Source organism: Sminthopsis crassicaudata, chromosome 2 (genome assembly GCF_048593235.1).
Source record: "Sminthopsis crassicaudata isolate SCR6 chromosome 2, ASM4859323v1, whole genome shotgun sequence".
NCBI classification, from domain to species: Eukaryota; Metazoa; Chordata; class Mammalia; order Dasyuromorphia; family Dasyuridae; genus Sminthopsis; species Sminthopsis crassicaudata.
Window position 1 is genome coordinate 95,562,030 of NC_133618.1, and position 18,957 is coordinate 95,580,986.

The window sequence follows — 18,957 nt, forward strand, 5'->3', positions numbered from 1 at the left end:
CTCATATAGAAGCTATCAATAGTTAAGAGTCCATTTTAATTTTTTATTCATTTTGTCAAAGAAGAATCAAAGAAAACAAACTAACAAAAAATCCAAATGCAATCTGCTTTTTTTGAGGGGTGGCTGAAGGGTACAGACTGTAAGGGACAGCAGCGAGGCACTAGCAGGACAGCAATGGCTGCACTGCGACTGCGCTCTGAGACTCTGAGAGTGTGCTGAGACACTTCGAATGGGGGTGGCCAGGTCCCAAGAGACCCTAGCTTTTTGGGATTATAGCTTCTCTGCTGATCTACTGGCTTGCTGCCAGGGCAAAGTAGCCACACTGGGTAAAGTTCTTCCCACAGAAACGGCTGAGATCATACCCCACACCCCACCAATCTACTCAGTTGTGAATTGCCTGCCTTAGTCTCACTGTCTGCTGTGCTGTCCCTGCCTGCCTTCAGTTTGTACCCAATCTAAAACCATGCCCACCCGCGAGCAAAAATAGACCTTTTCTGGCGAATTTCAAAGATATCTTCTCTTGGTAATTATTTGTGGTTTTTTTCAGTCAATCACTAATTCCAAGGCTTGTCATGAAATAAATTATTCTGAGAGAAAAGATGAAGTTTAAATATATGTGTGTGTCCTCTCCGCCATCTTGGCCAGAAGTCTTACCGTTTTTATTAGAAACAAATTAGGGGCAGCTAGGTGGTGAAGTGGATAGAGCACCAGCCGTGAAGTCAGGAGAACCCGAGTTCAAATCTAGTCTCAGACATTTAACATTTCCTAGCTGTGTGACCCTGGGCAAGTCACTTAACCCCAAAGCAAAACAAACAAAGAAATTATACCTTCTGATATAAAATCAACTTATATTATTTCAGATTCTCCTGTAGTTGTTATTATGTAAATAATTTTTATGTGATTTTAGTGATGTATACTATTATATAGTCTACTTTTTAAAATTCATGTACTTAAGTTATTGATGAACTTTACATAATTGTCACTTATTAACAATTTATTATATTAATATAATTTTTGCTTAGCTATTCCCCGACTGTCAGAACTTAAGTTTGTTTCCAGTTGTTCAAAGAGTGTTGTTATGAATATTGTACAAATTGCTTTGTTTCCTTCTGGTTATTTTCTTGGAATGTATTCCTAAAAATAAATGTAATTGAGTCAAAGAACAGTAAAATCATCCTTTTTTCTGTTTAATCTTTTTTTTCTTTTGTGAGGCAATTGAGATTAGCTGACTTGCCCAGGGTCACACAGCTAGGAAGTGTTAAATGATGGAAATAGGATTTGAACTCAGGTCCTCCTGATTCCAGGGCCAGCGCTCTCTCCACCAAACCATCTAGGTGCCACTTAACTCATCCTTAAAGAAAATCTATAACTCTATAATCTAGCAAGTTTTCTATAATGCTCATCTTTCACTACTAAATTTACTCTCCCCCCAAAAAAACTGTCTACATTCTTTGCCTCTACTTTCTCACTACTCCTTCCAATCCTAACCATTCAATTTGAAACTGCCTTCTGCAACATCAATAATGATATTGCCCAATCCAAACATATTTTCTCAATTTTCATCCTTCTTCACTTTTCTTCACTAGCTAAAATCTCTCTTTGTGGCTTCTCTCTCTCTTCCCTGCTCTTTTCTGCTTGTCCTATACATATGAGCCATTCAGTCTTCTTTACAGAATTATCATTTATTTCCTCCAGTGTGTGGATACACTCAGTCCAGAGACTGCCTTCTCTTTGTCTCTACCATCTTTCTGATCCCATGATTATCAAGTGGATGCAGATAATTCCCAAATAAACTCAGCCCACATTCTTTTTCCTAAGCTAAAGTCCCACATTTCCAGTCACCTGCTACAAGATGCTTTTCCCTGAATGTCTCAGAAGTATCTCCAATTCAGTGTGTCCAAAACTGAACTCACTATAGCCCCCTTCAAAAAAACCCTTTTCATGAACTTCATTATTTTTATTAAGAATATCATTGTTCTTTTTCTCATCCAAGCTAACAATCCCAGTCATTTTTGCCTTTTGTATTCAAGCTGTCAGGTTCTGCTGAATCTACCTCTACTACTTCTCTTGTGATTGCTCCCTGCTCTTTGATTCTCCCATTATCATCATAATTCAAGTCACCTTTCACATGAACACTACTAATCCTAACAGCCTCCTAATTATCTCTGGATCTTGCTTATTCCCTCTCCAAGCCATGTTCCACATGTAATTAGTAAAACCAAGTCTGACCATGTCATTTTCCCACTAAAAAAGCATCAATGGCTAATTCCTCTTTCTCCCCCCTCTCCCATCCAAGTCTCAGCTGTGCAGAGAGCCCTTTCCCAATCCCTGGAGTTGTCAGGACACCTCTCCTGTTGCAATTACTTTGTACATCAGATTTCTCTATTTGCATGAAGACTCCTCATTCAGAGCCTTCTATATAGATCTGCCAGAGGGATTTTCCTTATTCCAAACATTCCAATGGCTCCTTATTGCCTATAGGATCAAATATAAATCCCTTTGTTTGACTTCTAAACCCTAAAAGGTCTAGTCCTGCTAACCTCCCTTTCTCTCCATTTGTTGCCTCATTCCATTTCCCGCCTCTGCCAGGACCTTTGCACTGATTACACCTCCTTCCTGGAATCCACTCCCACTCCCCTCAGCTTCTTACGTTCTTTTATTCCCTTCAAGCAGAGCAAAGTCAAGAACGAGATGCCTGGATTCTTAGTAACCTCCACTCCAAGGCAGCTACAGGATATGGTTCTACCCTTAAAGACATCTAATTAAAGGCCAGAAGGTATAAAGGACTTCAGAGAAGAGAGCAAGGGCAAAGTCTAAAGCAGAAGCAGGCCTGACATAAGAGAAGACTGGTTTCCCCAAAACCATCAAGAGTATTTTGTGGGAAAGTCATCCCCTTATTGTCCCTGTCTCCATGACAGCCTGAAGTCATTTTTGCAAAAGTTATCTATCCATTATTGTGCACCTTAACTTTGAGAGTTCTAATTCAACCATTGTTTATGACTGTTAGGTCTTCAGATCACTACTGTGTCAGGGAATGAATGACCTTTATAAACATGGAATGTTGGTGACAAATTATTTCAAGCCTTCTAAATTTATAGGATCTTTTTTTTACCTGCCCTACAATAGAAAACTCTGCAGCATTGTAGAGATTTTCCTCTTAGTCACTCTTCTCCAAAATCATTCCTGCTATTCTATTTCTAAGTACCATTTTCTTCCTTCTAGAAAGTTCATTGAATCCTGTCTTTAAATACTAGATAAGTAAGTATCTACAGAGATCTTGAGAATTTTTCTGAATTAGAATACATGAGTTTCTGTTAAACTCATTTTTTATTAAAAATGAGAGTTATAAGAGAGGAAGAGAATTAAGAGGAAAAGGGCCTACCCACCTATCAGTTCCCTGATTTATAATCCAAGGAGGTAAATTTCAAAAATAGTTTTTAATTAAAAAATAATTAAAATTGGTTCCTATTTATCTAAAATACAAAATAAGGCATAATTTATATGGCATATAGCAAAGTATCTGGGATTTGGAGTCACAAGACTTAGGATACTATCCAGGCTTTGTTTAATGTGCAATTTTGGAAAAAAGTCCCTTAACTTCTGAGGAATTCAATTTCCTCATATGTAAAATTAGGAGGTTGAAATAAGTTCATAGTGATATTGATTAACTGTATGACCCTGGGAAAGTCACTTAATCTTATTTTGCTCAATTTTCTCATTTGTAAAATGAACTGGAAAAAGAAATGACAAGCCACTGGCATCACAAAAAATTGGACACACGAATACTGAACAACAAATTTTACTTAGGGCTGAATCTCAAATTATTCAAATTCATAATTTTGTAATAAGTATTTTTTTTTAAATAGAGGCCTAGTAGCCACTTGCAATATAATTATGTAACCAGTTCCTATAGATAAATTAAAACTAATTAATTCACTGAAAGCTAAAGTATGTTAAAAATTGAGAGTAAGAACTGTGATATATACTATGTGATAATGGGTAACTTAATTTTTCTTTTTTTCTAGTAAATTTATTTATTTTAATTAATATTACTTTATGAATAATGTTGGAAGAGAAAAATCAGAGCAAAAGGGAAAAATCATGGGAAAGAAAAAAAAAAAAACAGAAAAAATAAAGTGAACATAGCATATGTTGATTTACATTCAGTTTCCTTAGTTCTTTTTCTGGATGCAGATGTCATTTTCTGTCCAAAGTCTATTGGGATTGCTTTGGATCACTGAACTACTGAAAAGAACAAGTCTTTCATAGGTCAATTAATTTCTCAATGATTCTGGGCAATTTGTATATTATAAATTAAATGAGTTGACTATCTGTATGAAAGAGAATTTATAAAAATATTCATTTTATGGTAATCTGCACTCCACAAAAATGAAAAAAAAAAAAATTTCAAGTTTGAACTTCAAAACTATACTGGAGAAGTAAGATGAAATCAGTTTGAGTAATGCCATACAAGCCAAGCTAAGAATTACGCAGTTATCTTATATACAACAGGGAACTATTCAAATTTTTGAATAAGGAAATGAAATGAAACACATGATAAGGCCAATACAGTTGGAAAATTGGGCAATTAAGTGAAAGATACATTAAACCGACTAATTTTCATTTAGGAGACTACAAAAATAATCTAGGAGAGATGTAATAAAGTCCTGAATTAAGGTTATGGCCATGTGAAAGATACCATGGACATAGTATTTACAAGTATGCATTATTATAATTTCTGGAATGATCATAACAAATATGTCATAGGTCTTGCTTATGATCATGTCATAAGTCTTGCTTATGATCATATGTCATAGGTCAAGCTTAAATCATAATTATGAGATGATATTTTTTAAAAGTTATACATATACTCTAATATCTAAACTCAGTATCATCCAGGATCAAAATTACATTTTAATAAACAAATAACTTAAGGCAGACCATAATATCAAAGCTGTTTTCCATGTCTTGTATTTCAACTTGTATACATATTATAAGACCAAGAAAAGGAAGAAAATGAATCAAAATCATAATTAAACTTTTGTGATTTGGCAAAGTTCTATAGATCTGTAGCCTCATCTTTGATGAAAAATATAGCTGATATTGTTAATTTTTAATTGGTAAATTAAATATTTAATAATTAATAAATTATGATTCTATTCAGATTGTTGCTTTTTTTTTTTTGTAAGAAGTTTAGAAACTTACCTGAATGAAGTTGAACTTTCCCAATAACACCCTCGACTAGCCCCAAACAAATGGGATTCCAGGCCAGAAGAAGGTCAGTGGCTAAAATAAAATAAAAAAGCATTTATTTTAAAATATATTAACATAAGAAAATATTACAAAATATCTAAAGCAGCATATTTTTAAAACAGTAAATTGGCCAACAAAAGTGACTGAGTATGAAATATGATCCAAATTAAAAACCCAGTCAAGGCTCTAATTAGTTAATATAACAACAAAAAGGGAGAAGCTTATTATTTTCTCTTCACATTTCTGGATGAATGGATCTCATCATGATTTTGAATATTTGAAGGATATGTAGTTTTATAAGAGTGGATACATATTCCTTCCTTGGGTTTAGAAGACTTAGTAGACTGTCTTCTAGAACTGCTGAATTCTTGTCACCTAAAAAGCTGAGTCATTGTTATCATCCATTATCATCCAGGAGAAAAGGGTAGATGAAACAAGGATTAGATTAAATGACTACAAGATATCACACTAGATAGGTCCCTATTCAAGGACAATCCTAAATCCTAGTAAAGAAGAAAAAGACCTTGGATTTGGAGCCATAAAACCTAGATTTAAATCCTAGCTGAGTTGGGTGATGATAAGTCACAACTTAACTAGCAGTCTCTATTCTATAAAGTAGAAGGATTATACTAAATGACTTCTAAAGTCCTTTCCAACTCTTAATCTTCTCTGAAGTGACAAAAATGGAAGGCCAATGTTATAGGGACACTATTATATAAATCACACTTTGAAATACCTACTCTGAAGAGGCCAAGAGAGTAAAAATTTGACAAGATCATAAAATCAGTACCATTCAGAAGTTATAAGTAGAAACAAGCAGTCACAGTAGTATGTTTTTTAGAAGGTAAACCATATTGGTAAAAACTTTTTTCTGAAATTCTACTTAAATTGTTTAAAGGACATGAATTTAACAATTAACTGAGTTAATAAGATTCTAAACTCTATAGCTTAATCTTACTACTTATCTGAATATAACCTCTATATACTTATTGGAAAAAGAACAAAAGAATGAATAACCTTACTACAAATAATAAAATAATATGAGTTTTCCAGGTGAAAAGTGTATGTCAAGTCAATAAGCATTTATAAGTGTCATTATGTGTCACGAACTATTTGCTAAACACTGGGGATAGTATACAAAGAAAGGCAAAACTACTCCCTTCTTTCAAAAGAGAGCATGCAAACGAAATATGTACAAACATGACAGATATAAGATTAAATGGAGATCATCTCAGAGAAAAGGCACTATCATTAGGGGAATTGGGAAAAGATTCTTACAGAAGGCAAAATTTTAGCTGAGACTTGAAAGAATTGGTCAAGGAAGCCAGAGGGTAAAATTAAAAGAAGATAATTCCCACCATGCACAGAAACAGCAAAGAAGATCTATGCTAGTAGCTCATTGGGTACATATGTAAATCCAAATACAATTCAAGACCTAGATATTCACTGTATTTTAGGAAATTAGTTATATTAAAAATTAATATTGGTTTTTTGAGATTAAAAAAAAAAAAACCCAAAAGACATTTTGTGAATGTTTACTATTTGGAAAAAAATTATCAATCCTTATGGTACATAATATTCTCTTATCTTAGTAAATCCTGCTTGCTAGTGATAGCATAATTTCAAAGCCTCACTACAAAAAAATAAGTAAATAAATTGGTCTATTAACCCAATTATTTTGAATACAAAATGACAAAAATTCCCTTGTAACAAAATAGTTTCTTAGTTGTAAAAACAAAACAAAGAATTTTACATTTGATCATAATAGTAATAGGAGGGAATTAAAATTTAATGAGGATAAGGGGGTAACATGATTAGAATTGCATTTTAAAGAAATTTCTTTGACAGCTGAGTGGCAGTTGACTACAGACCAGAGAGAGAAGGTAAGGAAAAGAGCGACCCAGAAGTTTATTGCAAGAGTCTGTACATGAGCTAATGAGAGCTTAAATCAGGATGGTCACTGTTTGAATGGAGAAAAAAGAGTTATCTTTGAAAGATGTTATACAGGTAGTAATGGCAAAATTTAGCAGTTAACTGGATATATGAAGTGAAAGCAAGTAAGAATTAGAGGATAACACCAACATTGTGAACATCGTATTACAGAAATTCAGAAGAGGTATTGAGGGACAAGATGACAAGTTATGTTTTAGACACAACAATTAAAAATGCCTATGGGACATTCAGGGAGGAAAGGGAAGGAAGGCAGGAAAAGAGAGAAAAAGGAAGAAGGGAAAGGAGGGAGGGAAAAGAGAGGGAGAGAGGGAAAGAAGGAAGGGAAGGAAGAAGAGAAGAAGGGAAGGAAAGAGGGAAGGAGGGAAGAGAAGGGAAGGAAGGAGGGAGAGAGAGGGAAACAGGGAGGGAAAGAAAGGAAGGAGGGAGGGAAGGTAAGTTGGAGGAACAGGAAGGAAATTACCTTCCATATCTATGGATAAAGAGAATTAATGTTGAAACAAAGAATAGAAAGAATCAGAGAAAATAAAAGACAATTTTAATTATATAAAATTGAAAAGTGCACAAAGCCAAGTAATATAAAGGAATTGATTCAACTATATAAGAACAAGAGTCATTTCTCCAAAAAATAAATGGTTAAAGCACATGAACAGGCAGTTCTCAGAAGAAGAAATGCTATTATGAGCATTTTTTAAAAAGATTCCAAATCACTAATGATTGGGAAAATCCAAATTAAAGCAACAAGTTCTGTTCCCTACTTATCTGATTGATGAAATGACCCCTTTCTCCCCCCCCAGCCAAAAAAAAAAGCCACCGTTTTAGGAGTAGGGAGAAAAGAGGCGGATTGATACACTGTTGGTGAAACTGTGAACTGCTCCAGCTATTCTGGAAAGCAATTTAAAACTATGCTTCAAAAGTTACTAAACTGTATGTATTTTTTAACCTGTGATATAAAAAAAAAGTTAAGGAGAAAACCATCCCTATATACAAATACATTTATAATAGCTCTTTCATTTTAGAGAAGAATTAAAAATTAAGTGAATATCCATTAACTAAAGAATGGCTGGACAAATTATGATACATAAAAGTAATAGAATATAGTTGCACTATAAAAAATGATAAAAGGATGATTTCAGAAAAATTAGAGTGAAACTAACCCAATTTATATATGTAAAATAACAATATGAAAAACAATTCTGAAAGACTTCAGAATTATGTAGAATGCAATAGTCAACTACAATTCCAGAATTGATTGTACAGAGCTACCCACTTTCTGAGAGAGGTGATGGATTATACATATTTGATAAAGGCTTTTTTTTCTTTTTAAAACTGAGGCAGGGATGAAATAGCTCTAGGGTTGACAAAAAAGGAAAACAACAGGAAAAAGAGAAAATGGGATAAGTGAAGAATTTTTTAAAATCATAAGCAGGGTGATTTTGAAAGTTATATGTTGAATTTGTTTTACTTAAAGGAAAAGTACACTCTACATAAGAAAGTTTTGCAGTTTCATGGACAAACTTCTCTTTTTCTAATCATTCTATATATGGATATGTTCAGTTTATTTGGCATTTATTAAGTCTAGAATAAAATTATAAGAGATTTTCTTTCCATGCTATTAAGAAAAATTCCTTTTGTTAAATGTTAGATGGTTAAATTTCATTCCAATCCCAAATGAAAATAACTATATCAGACTAAGTCAGGCGTGTTAGAAGAAGAGATAACTAACAGACCACATTTTCTAATTGTATTTTGTTAGAATTCAAGACATCCCCAACCAGTGTGCTGAGTAACTTCCTATGGCACACTTAAAGAAGAATATGGACAAAGATATACAGGATGGCAAAGTACTCAGGATGGATTGTGATCTATATTGTCAGAGATAATCCTAAATCACAATGGACTAAAGACATGTATCTACAGAACTGACAATGATCTAAGAATTTTTTTAAATTTATTTTTCTTTGTCAAAAGAGAAATATTTCGTGGGTCTGTTTCAGAAATTTCAATTAAATATATGGAAAAATTATATTTAATATAAATAATAAGTTGAGTACCCAAATTCTAGTAGTTTGATTCCATTTATTAAGCATCTATGATAGGCTAAACATTATATAACACCAAGGTGATATTTGAAAAATAAAATAATGCCCCCTCTAAAGAGATATATATCAGCAGGAAGATTAAAACAGGTAAACAAATAAAGTAAATACAAAGTGTACACTAACTATTACAAAGTAGTACTACTAAAAGAGAGAGCATGCTTATAACATAGTTAACAGTTTCTGGTCTAGGAGAAAGAATAGTTCTAACAATGTTCAAAAACCAAACTCTGCATAAGTGTATTCATTAACTTAGAACACAAATAATTCACACCAGTGAAGGAATAGTGCCTTGTATATAGTATGCTCTTACTAAATGACTAATTAAATTCAAATGTAAATCAAAATTCAATGTGTTTTTACTTGAGTTTTCCCCCATCATACCACCTACCAAAAATAACTGCCCCAAGTATAAGACCACAGAGAAAATTTGTTTCTGAAATGCCAATCATTTTGTAAAAACAAACTTACTAAAGATAAGAAATAGCATTATGAGAAATACAAACGTCTTGAATTAGTATCAAAATAAAAAAAATTATGGAAAACAAACTATTCAATCTACAGAAAATTTTGTGTCATGGCCATTGTTCTACAGTTTTTCCAGTACTCTTAGCAACTATGATATCCGAAATCCTTACAAATTTTTCATGGCATAATTTGAGAAAGAAAAACATGACACTGGAGAACATTATCATTTTTTAAACAGGTTTCTGTTTCAGGGAGCAGCTTGATATGGTTGAAAATACAATAAAATCTCCCAAATCCTCTTAGTCAATTCTTGGTCCAACTCACTTTCTCCCTGCAACATACACCTAAGATTATATATACTTTTGAGTTGATCTATTCAATTGTTTATTATGGCCACAACTCTAAGATTCAAAACCATAATTTTTAAACTTCTGTCCAGCATTACTACCATCTAAAAAAGCTTATGAAAGGCCATCAATATTACAAAATGAGATTAGCACAAGCAGTAGAACAATTTATATAAAAACAACATTGCAAAAAACAATTTAAGAAACTTGGGAAATCTTATTAACACAATAACCAACCACAATTCCAGAGAACTCAAGATGAAACATGTTTGCTTACCTCCTGTTAGAAAGTAATTACTCAAAAGTGGAGAGTGGACAATATGGGAATTTCTTTACTTAACTATATATATTTGTTTTTCTTGTTTTCTTAATGTGAGGAGTTGTGACAAGGGAAAAGGTAAATGTCCATTTGCAAATAAAAAAAGACTACAAATAACTACCAAATTCATTTCCAAAAATCCTTGTAAATGATCTGCATATGCATAAAAGGTATCTCTGATTAAATAGGAATAAGATTTCACATCTTTTACAATAAAATTTTCACAAACTATTTCTTACAGTAGATAGCAGTCATACAATGACAAGTCATTTTTTTAAATGTGCAATTTTTCCAAACCTTGAGTATAATTTGAATTATGTAAAATTAAATCACTATTATCAATATTTACTCAGTTACAAAAGGACCTGACGTCTATTTTTGAAGAAGCAATCAACCAAATATCTACCAAAAGAAGGAACATTAACAATTAAATGGATGCTATTAATATTTCCAAAGCTTTTAAAAGACAAAACAGAAATCAAATGATGGAGAAATTAAATTCCAAAAGCAGTAAAATTAGAATACAATCTTATATTCAGCCCAATTATCCTAAGGACAAAAACTACCCACAAATCAAATTTTAAATCAAGACAGCCACTTCAATTGCCTTGACATAGATGTTTATATCACATCTTCTCCTCTACACAACAAGGTCTCTGCTCTATGTGGTTCTGGTCAAATCCTAACCAGATTATGGTATTCAAGTTGAGAATTAAATTTTTCAGAAGGACACACCTCAGAAGGCTGCTCTACTGGCAGCAAATAATAATAATAATAAAGCTTAAAGTACTACAGGAATATCAGCTGATATTACACCTGACAGGAAAGCAACATGGAGAGGATATCAAAAAAGTAAAATATCATATGAAGATAGGTTCAATATAAGAAAAAAAATTTCTAATAACTGACAAAAATCAAATAAGCTGCCTTAGCAAGTAAGAATCCCCTTCTTTGGTTTTTCACAAATATCTTGGGCAAATTCACAAATCTAACCAACCCCACCCGAGTATCTAAAATTGTTAAGTAATTGTTCTTATTCTTTCTATTAAGGCAATATCCAACCTATATAAATTTGACCAACACAGGTTTATAAGAGAAAGAACTGTCTCTTCTATGCATACTGACACATGAATAGGCTGACTGTATGGGCTCTAAAGAACATAATAATGAGCATTAAGGAATATGTTATCCCAGGAATCTATGGAATCAACTCCTTACCTATGTACACATACACATATACCTACACATACATACACACACACACACACACACACACGAATAGCTCTTTTGTAGGTTCTTCAACTGACTACAATAGCAATTAGAAGCACAACTTCAGCATACATTTGGAAAAGAATGTAGAAATGGGTAAGGAAGAGCAGAAAGTATTTTTAAAATAATTTTATGTTTTTTTTCTTTTTATAGTACCTATATTTCCCAATGTATATCATCCCCATCATCCCAGATAGCCATCCTTTATAACAGAGAACTTAAAAAGCTGTTCCAACTCTGCAAAGAGAGGAGACACAGAAGATGTCTTATCAAGGATTATAGAAAATGAAATTCAATGACCCTCACTATTGAAAGGGAATAATAATCTTAAAAGGGAAATAGCCTATCATATATTGAAATTCTATCTGGATCTGTTGGGAGGACTTTCATCTGTATGACTTTTACCATATGAAACAATAAGTGCAGTTAGGTGGCCCAGTAGATAGATAAGAGTGCCAGACCTTTATTCTTTTTTTTTTTTAATTAATTTTATAATTATAAATTTTTTGACAGTACATATGCATGAGTAATTTTTTTTTTTACATTATCCCTTGTTCACTTTTCCAAATTTTCCCCTCCCTCCCCTATATGAAAGGTTATCCCATACATATTAAATGTGTTACAGTATAACCTAGATACAATATATGTGTGTATATCCAATTTTCTTGTTGCAGGGTAAGAATTGGATTCCGAAGGTATAAGTAACCTGGGTAGAAAGATAGTAGTTCAAACAGTTTACATTCAATTCCCAGTGTTCCTTCTCTGGGTGTAGCTGTTTCTGCCCATCGTTGATCAACTGGAAGTGAATTGGATCTTCTTTATGTTGAAGATATCCACTTCAATCAGAATACGTCCTCATACAGTATTGTTGTTGAAGTGTATAGTGATCTCCTGGTTCTGCTCATTTCACTCAGCATCAGTTCATGCAAGTCTCTCCAAACCTCTCTGTATTCCTCCTGCTGGTCATTTCTTACAGAGCAATAATATTCCATAACCTTCATATACCATAATTTACCCAACCATTCTCCAATTGATGGACATCCATTCATTTTCCAGTTTCTATAGGCCTTTATTCTTAAAAAGACTTATCTTCTTGAGTGAAAAATCTGACCTCACACTAGATATGTGACCCTGAGTAAGTTATTTAACCATGTTTGCCTTAGTTTTCTTTATCTGTAAAATGAGCTGGAGAAGGAAATGGCAAACCTCTCCTGTATCTTTGCCAAGATAATCCCAAATAGGATTTTGAAGAGTCAGACATGATTAAAAAAATAACTGAACATAAATATATGTATCAGTAACAAGAAAAAGACTTTTTTTATAGTGCATAAAAATACAAAAAACATTTTCTATATGTAACTATAATCATTATGCACATAGTTTCATATGCATGAAATATAGCATATACATATACTCATAACCTTTAGATTCATTATTCAAAATGTAAGGCACATGATGACATTGTAGATATGGAGCTGACCTTGAATTCAGGAACAACCAGGTTTAAGTCCCATTTCTGACAGGTGTTGGCTGTCTCAATGCCTCCAGGCAAATAAGACAATTGTGGAACAGTGTCATCCTCCTGTGGAGGGAGCTTACTGGGAAATCCCTAGACCAATAAACTTTCAGTGACATCCAAAGGGGGGGAAAAAAAGTCTACTATTGTTTTGAAGTAATTTAGACAATAGGGGCTTATTAGGTCCCTAGAGTCCAAATGGTTTTGAGAAAACTTGAAGTTCCTTCCTTCCCTCTTTCACTCCTTTTCTTCCCTTTGTCCTTCCTCTTACTCTCTGTCCTATCTCTTTCTTTCATTTTTTTTGAGTCTCTGTGTGTATATGTGTCTTTTTGTCATTATCATTTGAAAAATGTTGATTTGAGAGAGGTAGCCACAACCGGCATAGTACAGTGGAAAGAACAGTATATTTGAAGCAAAAGACCCAAGATTATATTCCTAGCTCTACCATTTATTTTGTGTATATGTGTATGTATACACACATGTATAATTATTTATTTGAACTAATCATATTACCTGTCTATTAATGTACTAATCTGAATGTAAAGTTCAGGTTCCCTTTCTTCTCTCCATCCACCCCACTCCCTAAAATAATCACCAGAGCTCAAATAAACTAGTACAAAGCCAAGTCATTTTCATTTTTTGGCTTGCTGTAATCATCTAGTTTTAATGTAGAAGGAGCTGGAATCTTCAAATGTAGCTTACTTAAAGCTGTGTTTAAATTTCCCACTATAGGTAAAAAGAATCTCTAGCTCCCATGCCAAGTAGTCAAGAAAATGCAAAAGACATAAAGGAATCCATAAACTGATAAAGAAAACACTGACAGCAGTTGCAGGAGTTTATAAGTAGATACTGAAAACCAGAAAGCACTTTAATGGCTTAAAATAGCATTTCAATGCATTTAAAATAGCCTCATGCTCTCCCAAGAAGATAATCTCATTCTGATGCTGCTGAACAAACATTTTTTTCTTCCTATCAAACCCATTTTCAGGATAATTCTTTGTAATAGAGAGGAAGGAAAGTGAGGTCCAAGTCACAGGCTCCCTTCACTGTCGTAGAGTTGTACTAGCCATGTAAATAAGTCTCTTCTTTGTTCAGGAAGCACACAGTTCAAAAACATTGTCCATGATTCTCTACTTAGAGAAAAGTTAAAAGTCAAAGCAACTAGTCTATTTTGTCAGCTTACTTTCATAAACATTGGAGAACTCCTTTAACAAGAATCCATTCTCCTCTGTTCTACACAGACAATCATCAGAGAAGCTGCCAGTCCCTAAAAACTTGTAAGGTCCTGACTATAATGGTTTTCTACAATTAATTTTGAGTCCCCACTTCCAAAATTAAACATTGCCATCCTTATTTCAGACAAATTAGGTAGTATTTTATTTCTACAATGAAAAATGCTCTTGCCTTTTTGGTATGCAGAAAATAAGTTAATGGTACAAGAGTGTCTGCATAAAGTATGAGTCATTCATTCCAATATCCTTACTGTGAAAGAGACACACCCGTAACTCCAAGAATAAGCATATGCTCTAAACTGATCTTGTAATAAGTTATGCATTAGCAAATTCAATAGTTCCTGTTAGAAGAAAAAAAGGCCAGGGTGTAACTAGTTAGACCCAAGCCTCATTTCCTGCTTAGAACAAAAAGAGCGGATAGGAATGAGAAATAACACTGACAAAAAAAAAAAAAAAATGAATGGAGGAAATAAGAGAGAGCAATTATTAGCGCAACAAGGTTCTTAACTATGCTTTGACAATTTAATGAAATACATTTTGACATTTTATAAAACATATTCAAAGAAAATATGCCCAGAATTAAGAAGCCATCTTATAAAAGATTCTAAACTATTTTAAACTTTTAACATGCCAGTTGTGTACTAACATACTAATTAGTTCGCCAACAAGCATTAAACATCTACTGATTCAGAACCTCTAGTATTTAGTCCTTTCCCAGTATAATAGCCAGTTAGTCACAGGATATACCCTATTTTGTAGTATTATCCTCTTAAACAGTAAAAATTCTAAATTCTTTTGATAAGATCATGTAAACTCATCTGCATAGTAAAAAGTCACAGATCTCATAAGACATCATGAATAAGCAGATATGGATATATATACACATATACATAAAGATGTATATGTGTGTGTGTGTGTGTGTGTGTGTATATATATATATATATATATATATATATATATATGGGACATGTTTTAATGGAAGATATATCAGAATGTGTTTCTGAAAAACAAAGACAAATTATACATTTTAAGATATATACTCAAGCCCAGTAGTTCTGACCTAGGAAAGGGATCTAGAAAATCACTATAGATATGGCTATAATATGCTGCTGCAGCCAAAGGCCAGGAAAATATTCATTAGCAAATATTCCACCTGTTAAAAAAAATAGTGCTTTGGGGTTCTCTTCATCATAATTCAAGACAAACACAAGTGAGATATTTGAAAAGCACATAGTAGGTGCTCCAAAAGCCTGAGAAAGAAAAGAGGAAGCTCCATAAATTCCTATCTCTAAGAGGTAGATGTGATGATGAACTAAATGCATTCCAGGCATGAAGGTAAACTTGTAAAAAAGCCAGAAACCATAAGATAAAATGCAGAGTTCAAGGAACAATAAACAGACTAGTTTGGGGAGAAGGGAGTAGAAGAAGAATAACATGCAATTGGTCTAGGAAAAAAAATAGACTGAATTATCAGTAAGGGATTTAAAAAAACAAGCTGAGGAGTTTGTATTTTTCTCCTAAAAGAGATAGCTTCTTAAACAGGTAAGTTATGTGGTCAAATTTATATTCAGAATTATCTTCATTATTACTGAAGAGAACACACACACACACACACACACAAGGGAGGCAGATTAGTCTGTTATGTGAAAGACTGGGGGAAGAGAGGGAACTGTTAGGAGAAACAGTGAAACAGACAATAGTAATAAGTGGAAAGATCCAAAGAAATGTTTCTAAGTAGAACTTATAAGTAATTAATTAACAATAGGATGTGGGGAGAGAAAGGGAAAAGTTAACATTAATAAGGGTTTCAAACATATGTAACTGGACATCTCACTGGTTAAAAAAAAAAATCAATGGAAAGGCATCTGGGGGAGAATACATCAGATAATAAAGTGACCTGGGACATGTTGATACTAAGCTTCTGGTAGGACATCTATAGGGATGCATTAAAAACTATAGACATCTGGAGTACAAATCTGAAGGAGATGAGTCAGTAAGGCCTGGAGACAGAGATCTGTGCATAACCTCTAAGAAGAGAAAGAGAAGAGAAGCAAAAGTTTAAATTTTAAATATCCAAGAAATCCTAGGTACCAGCCTCAAAAATGCAAAGCCATTGTCTTTGTCTCCATTTCAAAACAAAGAAAAGTAGATAATTAGATTAAAGTTAAATAAGAAATGAGAATAGTCAGATGTGACATGTGATGGTAAAGAGAGTGATCTAATACCAATTTCCCACCCCCCTGTGGCTGGGATTAAGTGACTTGCCCAGCGTCACACAGCTAGGAAGTGTTAAGTGTCCAGATTTGTTAAGAGACCAAATTTGAACTCGGGTCCTCCTGAATTCAAGGCTGGTGCTCTATCCACTGCGCCACATAGCTGCCCCCAGTACCAATTTTTTTAAAGCAGGGTTTTGCTTTCTTAGAGTTTTTATTTTGTTTTAGAATACAGGGAGAAAGAAAACACAGCTACCTGAAATGGGTACAAGATAATTTTCTTCTTTTCCTCTTAATTTGTGATTCAACTACTATATTGGCTACCTGGGGAAAAATACACCTTCTAGATTTGATATATACATGCTATGATTAGAAAAAATTCATCCAGAATCATATAAACATTTTAAAAATGATAATGGGTTTAATTAAAGTTCATATTTACTTCAAAACACAATGTTCAAATATAACGCTGCAAAGTTCATAATATTCTAGGATGTTGTTTCAAAAACAATACAAATAAAAATGGGAAAAAACCCAAGATTCATAAAGTTTCCTCAAGATACTACTTATTGACATAAAAGTGGGATGGAAGCAATTTGTTTTTTTTTTTAAAGACTGAATCAAAGTTTTTAAAAGAATAACTGTCTACATTGACTATGACTAATTTTATCAAAGAAAGAACCGTACAGGATTTTTTTTTGCTTATCTGTGAATGGAAGGAGTTCCCTTATGTCTACTTGTTTGCATATTGTCTCTCCCAGTAGACTGTGTTTCCTTGAGAGCAGCAATTGCTTTCTTTGTATATATATGCCTGTCACATAGAAGGTATTTAAAAAAAAAAAAAATTCCCTGATTGTCTTCTGGGTATGTTACTAGGCTCTGGAAATATAAAAACAAAAGGAAAAAAAAGTCCTGCCTTCAAGGTGTTTGCATTCTTGGTTGGGGGGGGAACAACATATGTAAACACAAAATATTTGTAAGTATATATAAGGGAGAGGGAATTGAGGAAATGTTCAGGGTGTGGAGACCCTGATAAGTTTTAAGTAAGAGGTGGCACTTCCTCTGAGCCTTGAAGGTGTAGCTAGGGAAGGGCAAAGATGAGGACTGGAAGTTAGAGATGGGAGGGAGTGCAATCATGTACAGGACCAGTTTTTTTTGGATCTTCCCATTTTCTGTATGGCTCCCATATTTATTGACTTGACTGGCAAGTTTGTATAGATTCCTAACTAGCAGTGGCAAACCACACTCATTTCTTCTGTAATTCAAAGCAAAGACATTTATGTTTTTATCTCAACACTCCATAAAATCTTGTATATCAATGAGTGTAAAGTAATCTCACCTTGTAATCCTAACAAATGAGTCCTCTAAGAAAAAAAATATTATATGTGGTTTTTCTATTCAGATGTTTTAAAAACAGCCTCTATTATAAGGCTTGAGATGCATAAGTTAACATAAGTATTTATTCCCACTTGTAAAATACAATTTCTCTAGATGAAAACTAATATCGCATGGAAACAGTGGTAGTTTCTATTATCTTATTATTATATCTAGTAGTATCTTATTATTTTGCCAATTAAAAGAAAAAAGAAAAGATTTTAATAAGGAAACAAAATTCATTTTTTAATCCCCCCCCCCAGGGATTTTGTTAGATTTTTAATGTGATAGTAACTGTATTTTGTTAGTCAGTTTACCTCATTTTGTATCACTTAGTAGGTGTTTCACATTTCATTATGTTTTTCTGCATATCATATGTAATAACATTAGTGAAAGAAAAGATATATTGCTATTCACCAACAACTCAATAGGTTGCTTTTTGTTGTTGTTCACTATTAGAAATAATGTAGTTATGAATAATCTTGGTTTGGGGGAGGTTGTTTTTTGTTTTTGTAGAGAAAAGTCTTTTTCTTTTCTAACGACATAGGGCTACTAAGTCAAAGGATAGGATTACTTCTGTGATTTACTGGATACTGTCATATTGATTTCTAAAAAGCTTAGATCAAATCATAAAACACAGTGGAAAGAATTGGAGTCCAGATCTGAGTTTAAAGACTGCATCTCCTACCTCTGTATCCTTGGATAAGTCAATTCACCTCTCAAAATCTCAGTTTCTTCTTCTTATAGGATGAGGGAGTTGAACTAGATATCCTTTGAGGTCCCTTTTAATTCCTGAGTCTATGAGCTTATGATCAGCAGTTTTAAGTGCAAGCAATAATAATAACTAGCATTTGGGAAAACTGAAAAATAGTATGGCAAAGGCTGCTCATAGACCCAACATTTCACATCCTTTATCA

The 18,957-nt window shown here is 33.3% G+C and overlaps 1 protein-coding gene across 2 annotated transcripts in view; it reads right to left on the bottom strand.

Moving 5' to 3' along the window:
- INPP5F (inositol polyphosphate-5-phosphatase F) overlaps nt 1-18,957 on the bottom strand; it is an 88,080-nt gene that overhangs the window by 58,232 nt on the left and 10,891 nt on the right. For both annotated transcript variants that reach the window (XM_074286847.1, XM_074286848.1), the window contains exon 2: nt 5,206-5,286. In XM_074286847.1, the coding sequence (XP_074142948.1) occupies nt 5,206-5,286 (81 nt within the window). The remainder of the gene's footprint in view (nt 1-5,205; nt 5,287-18,957) is intronic.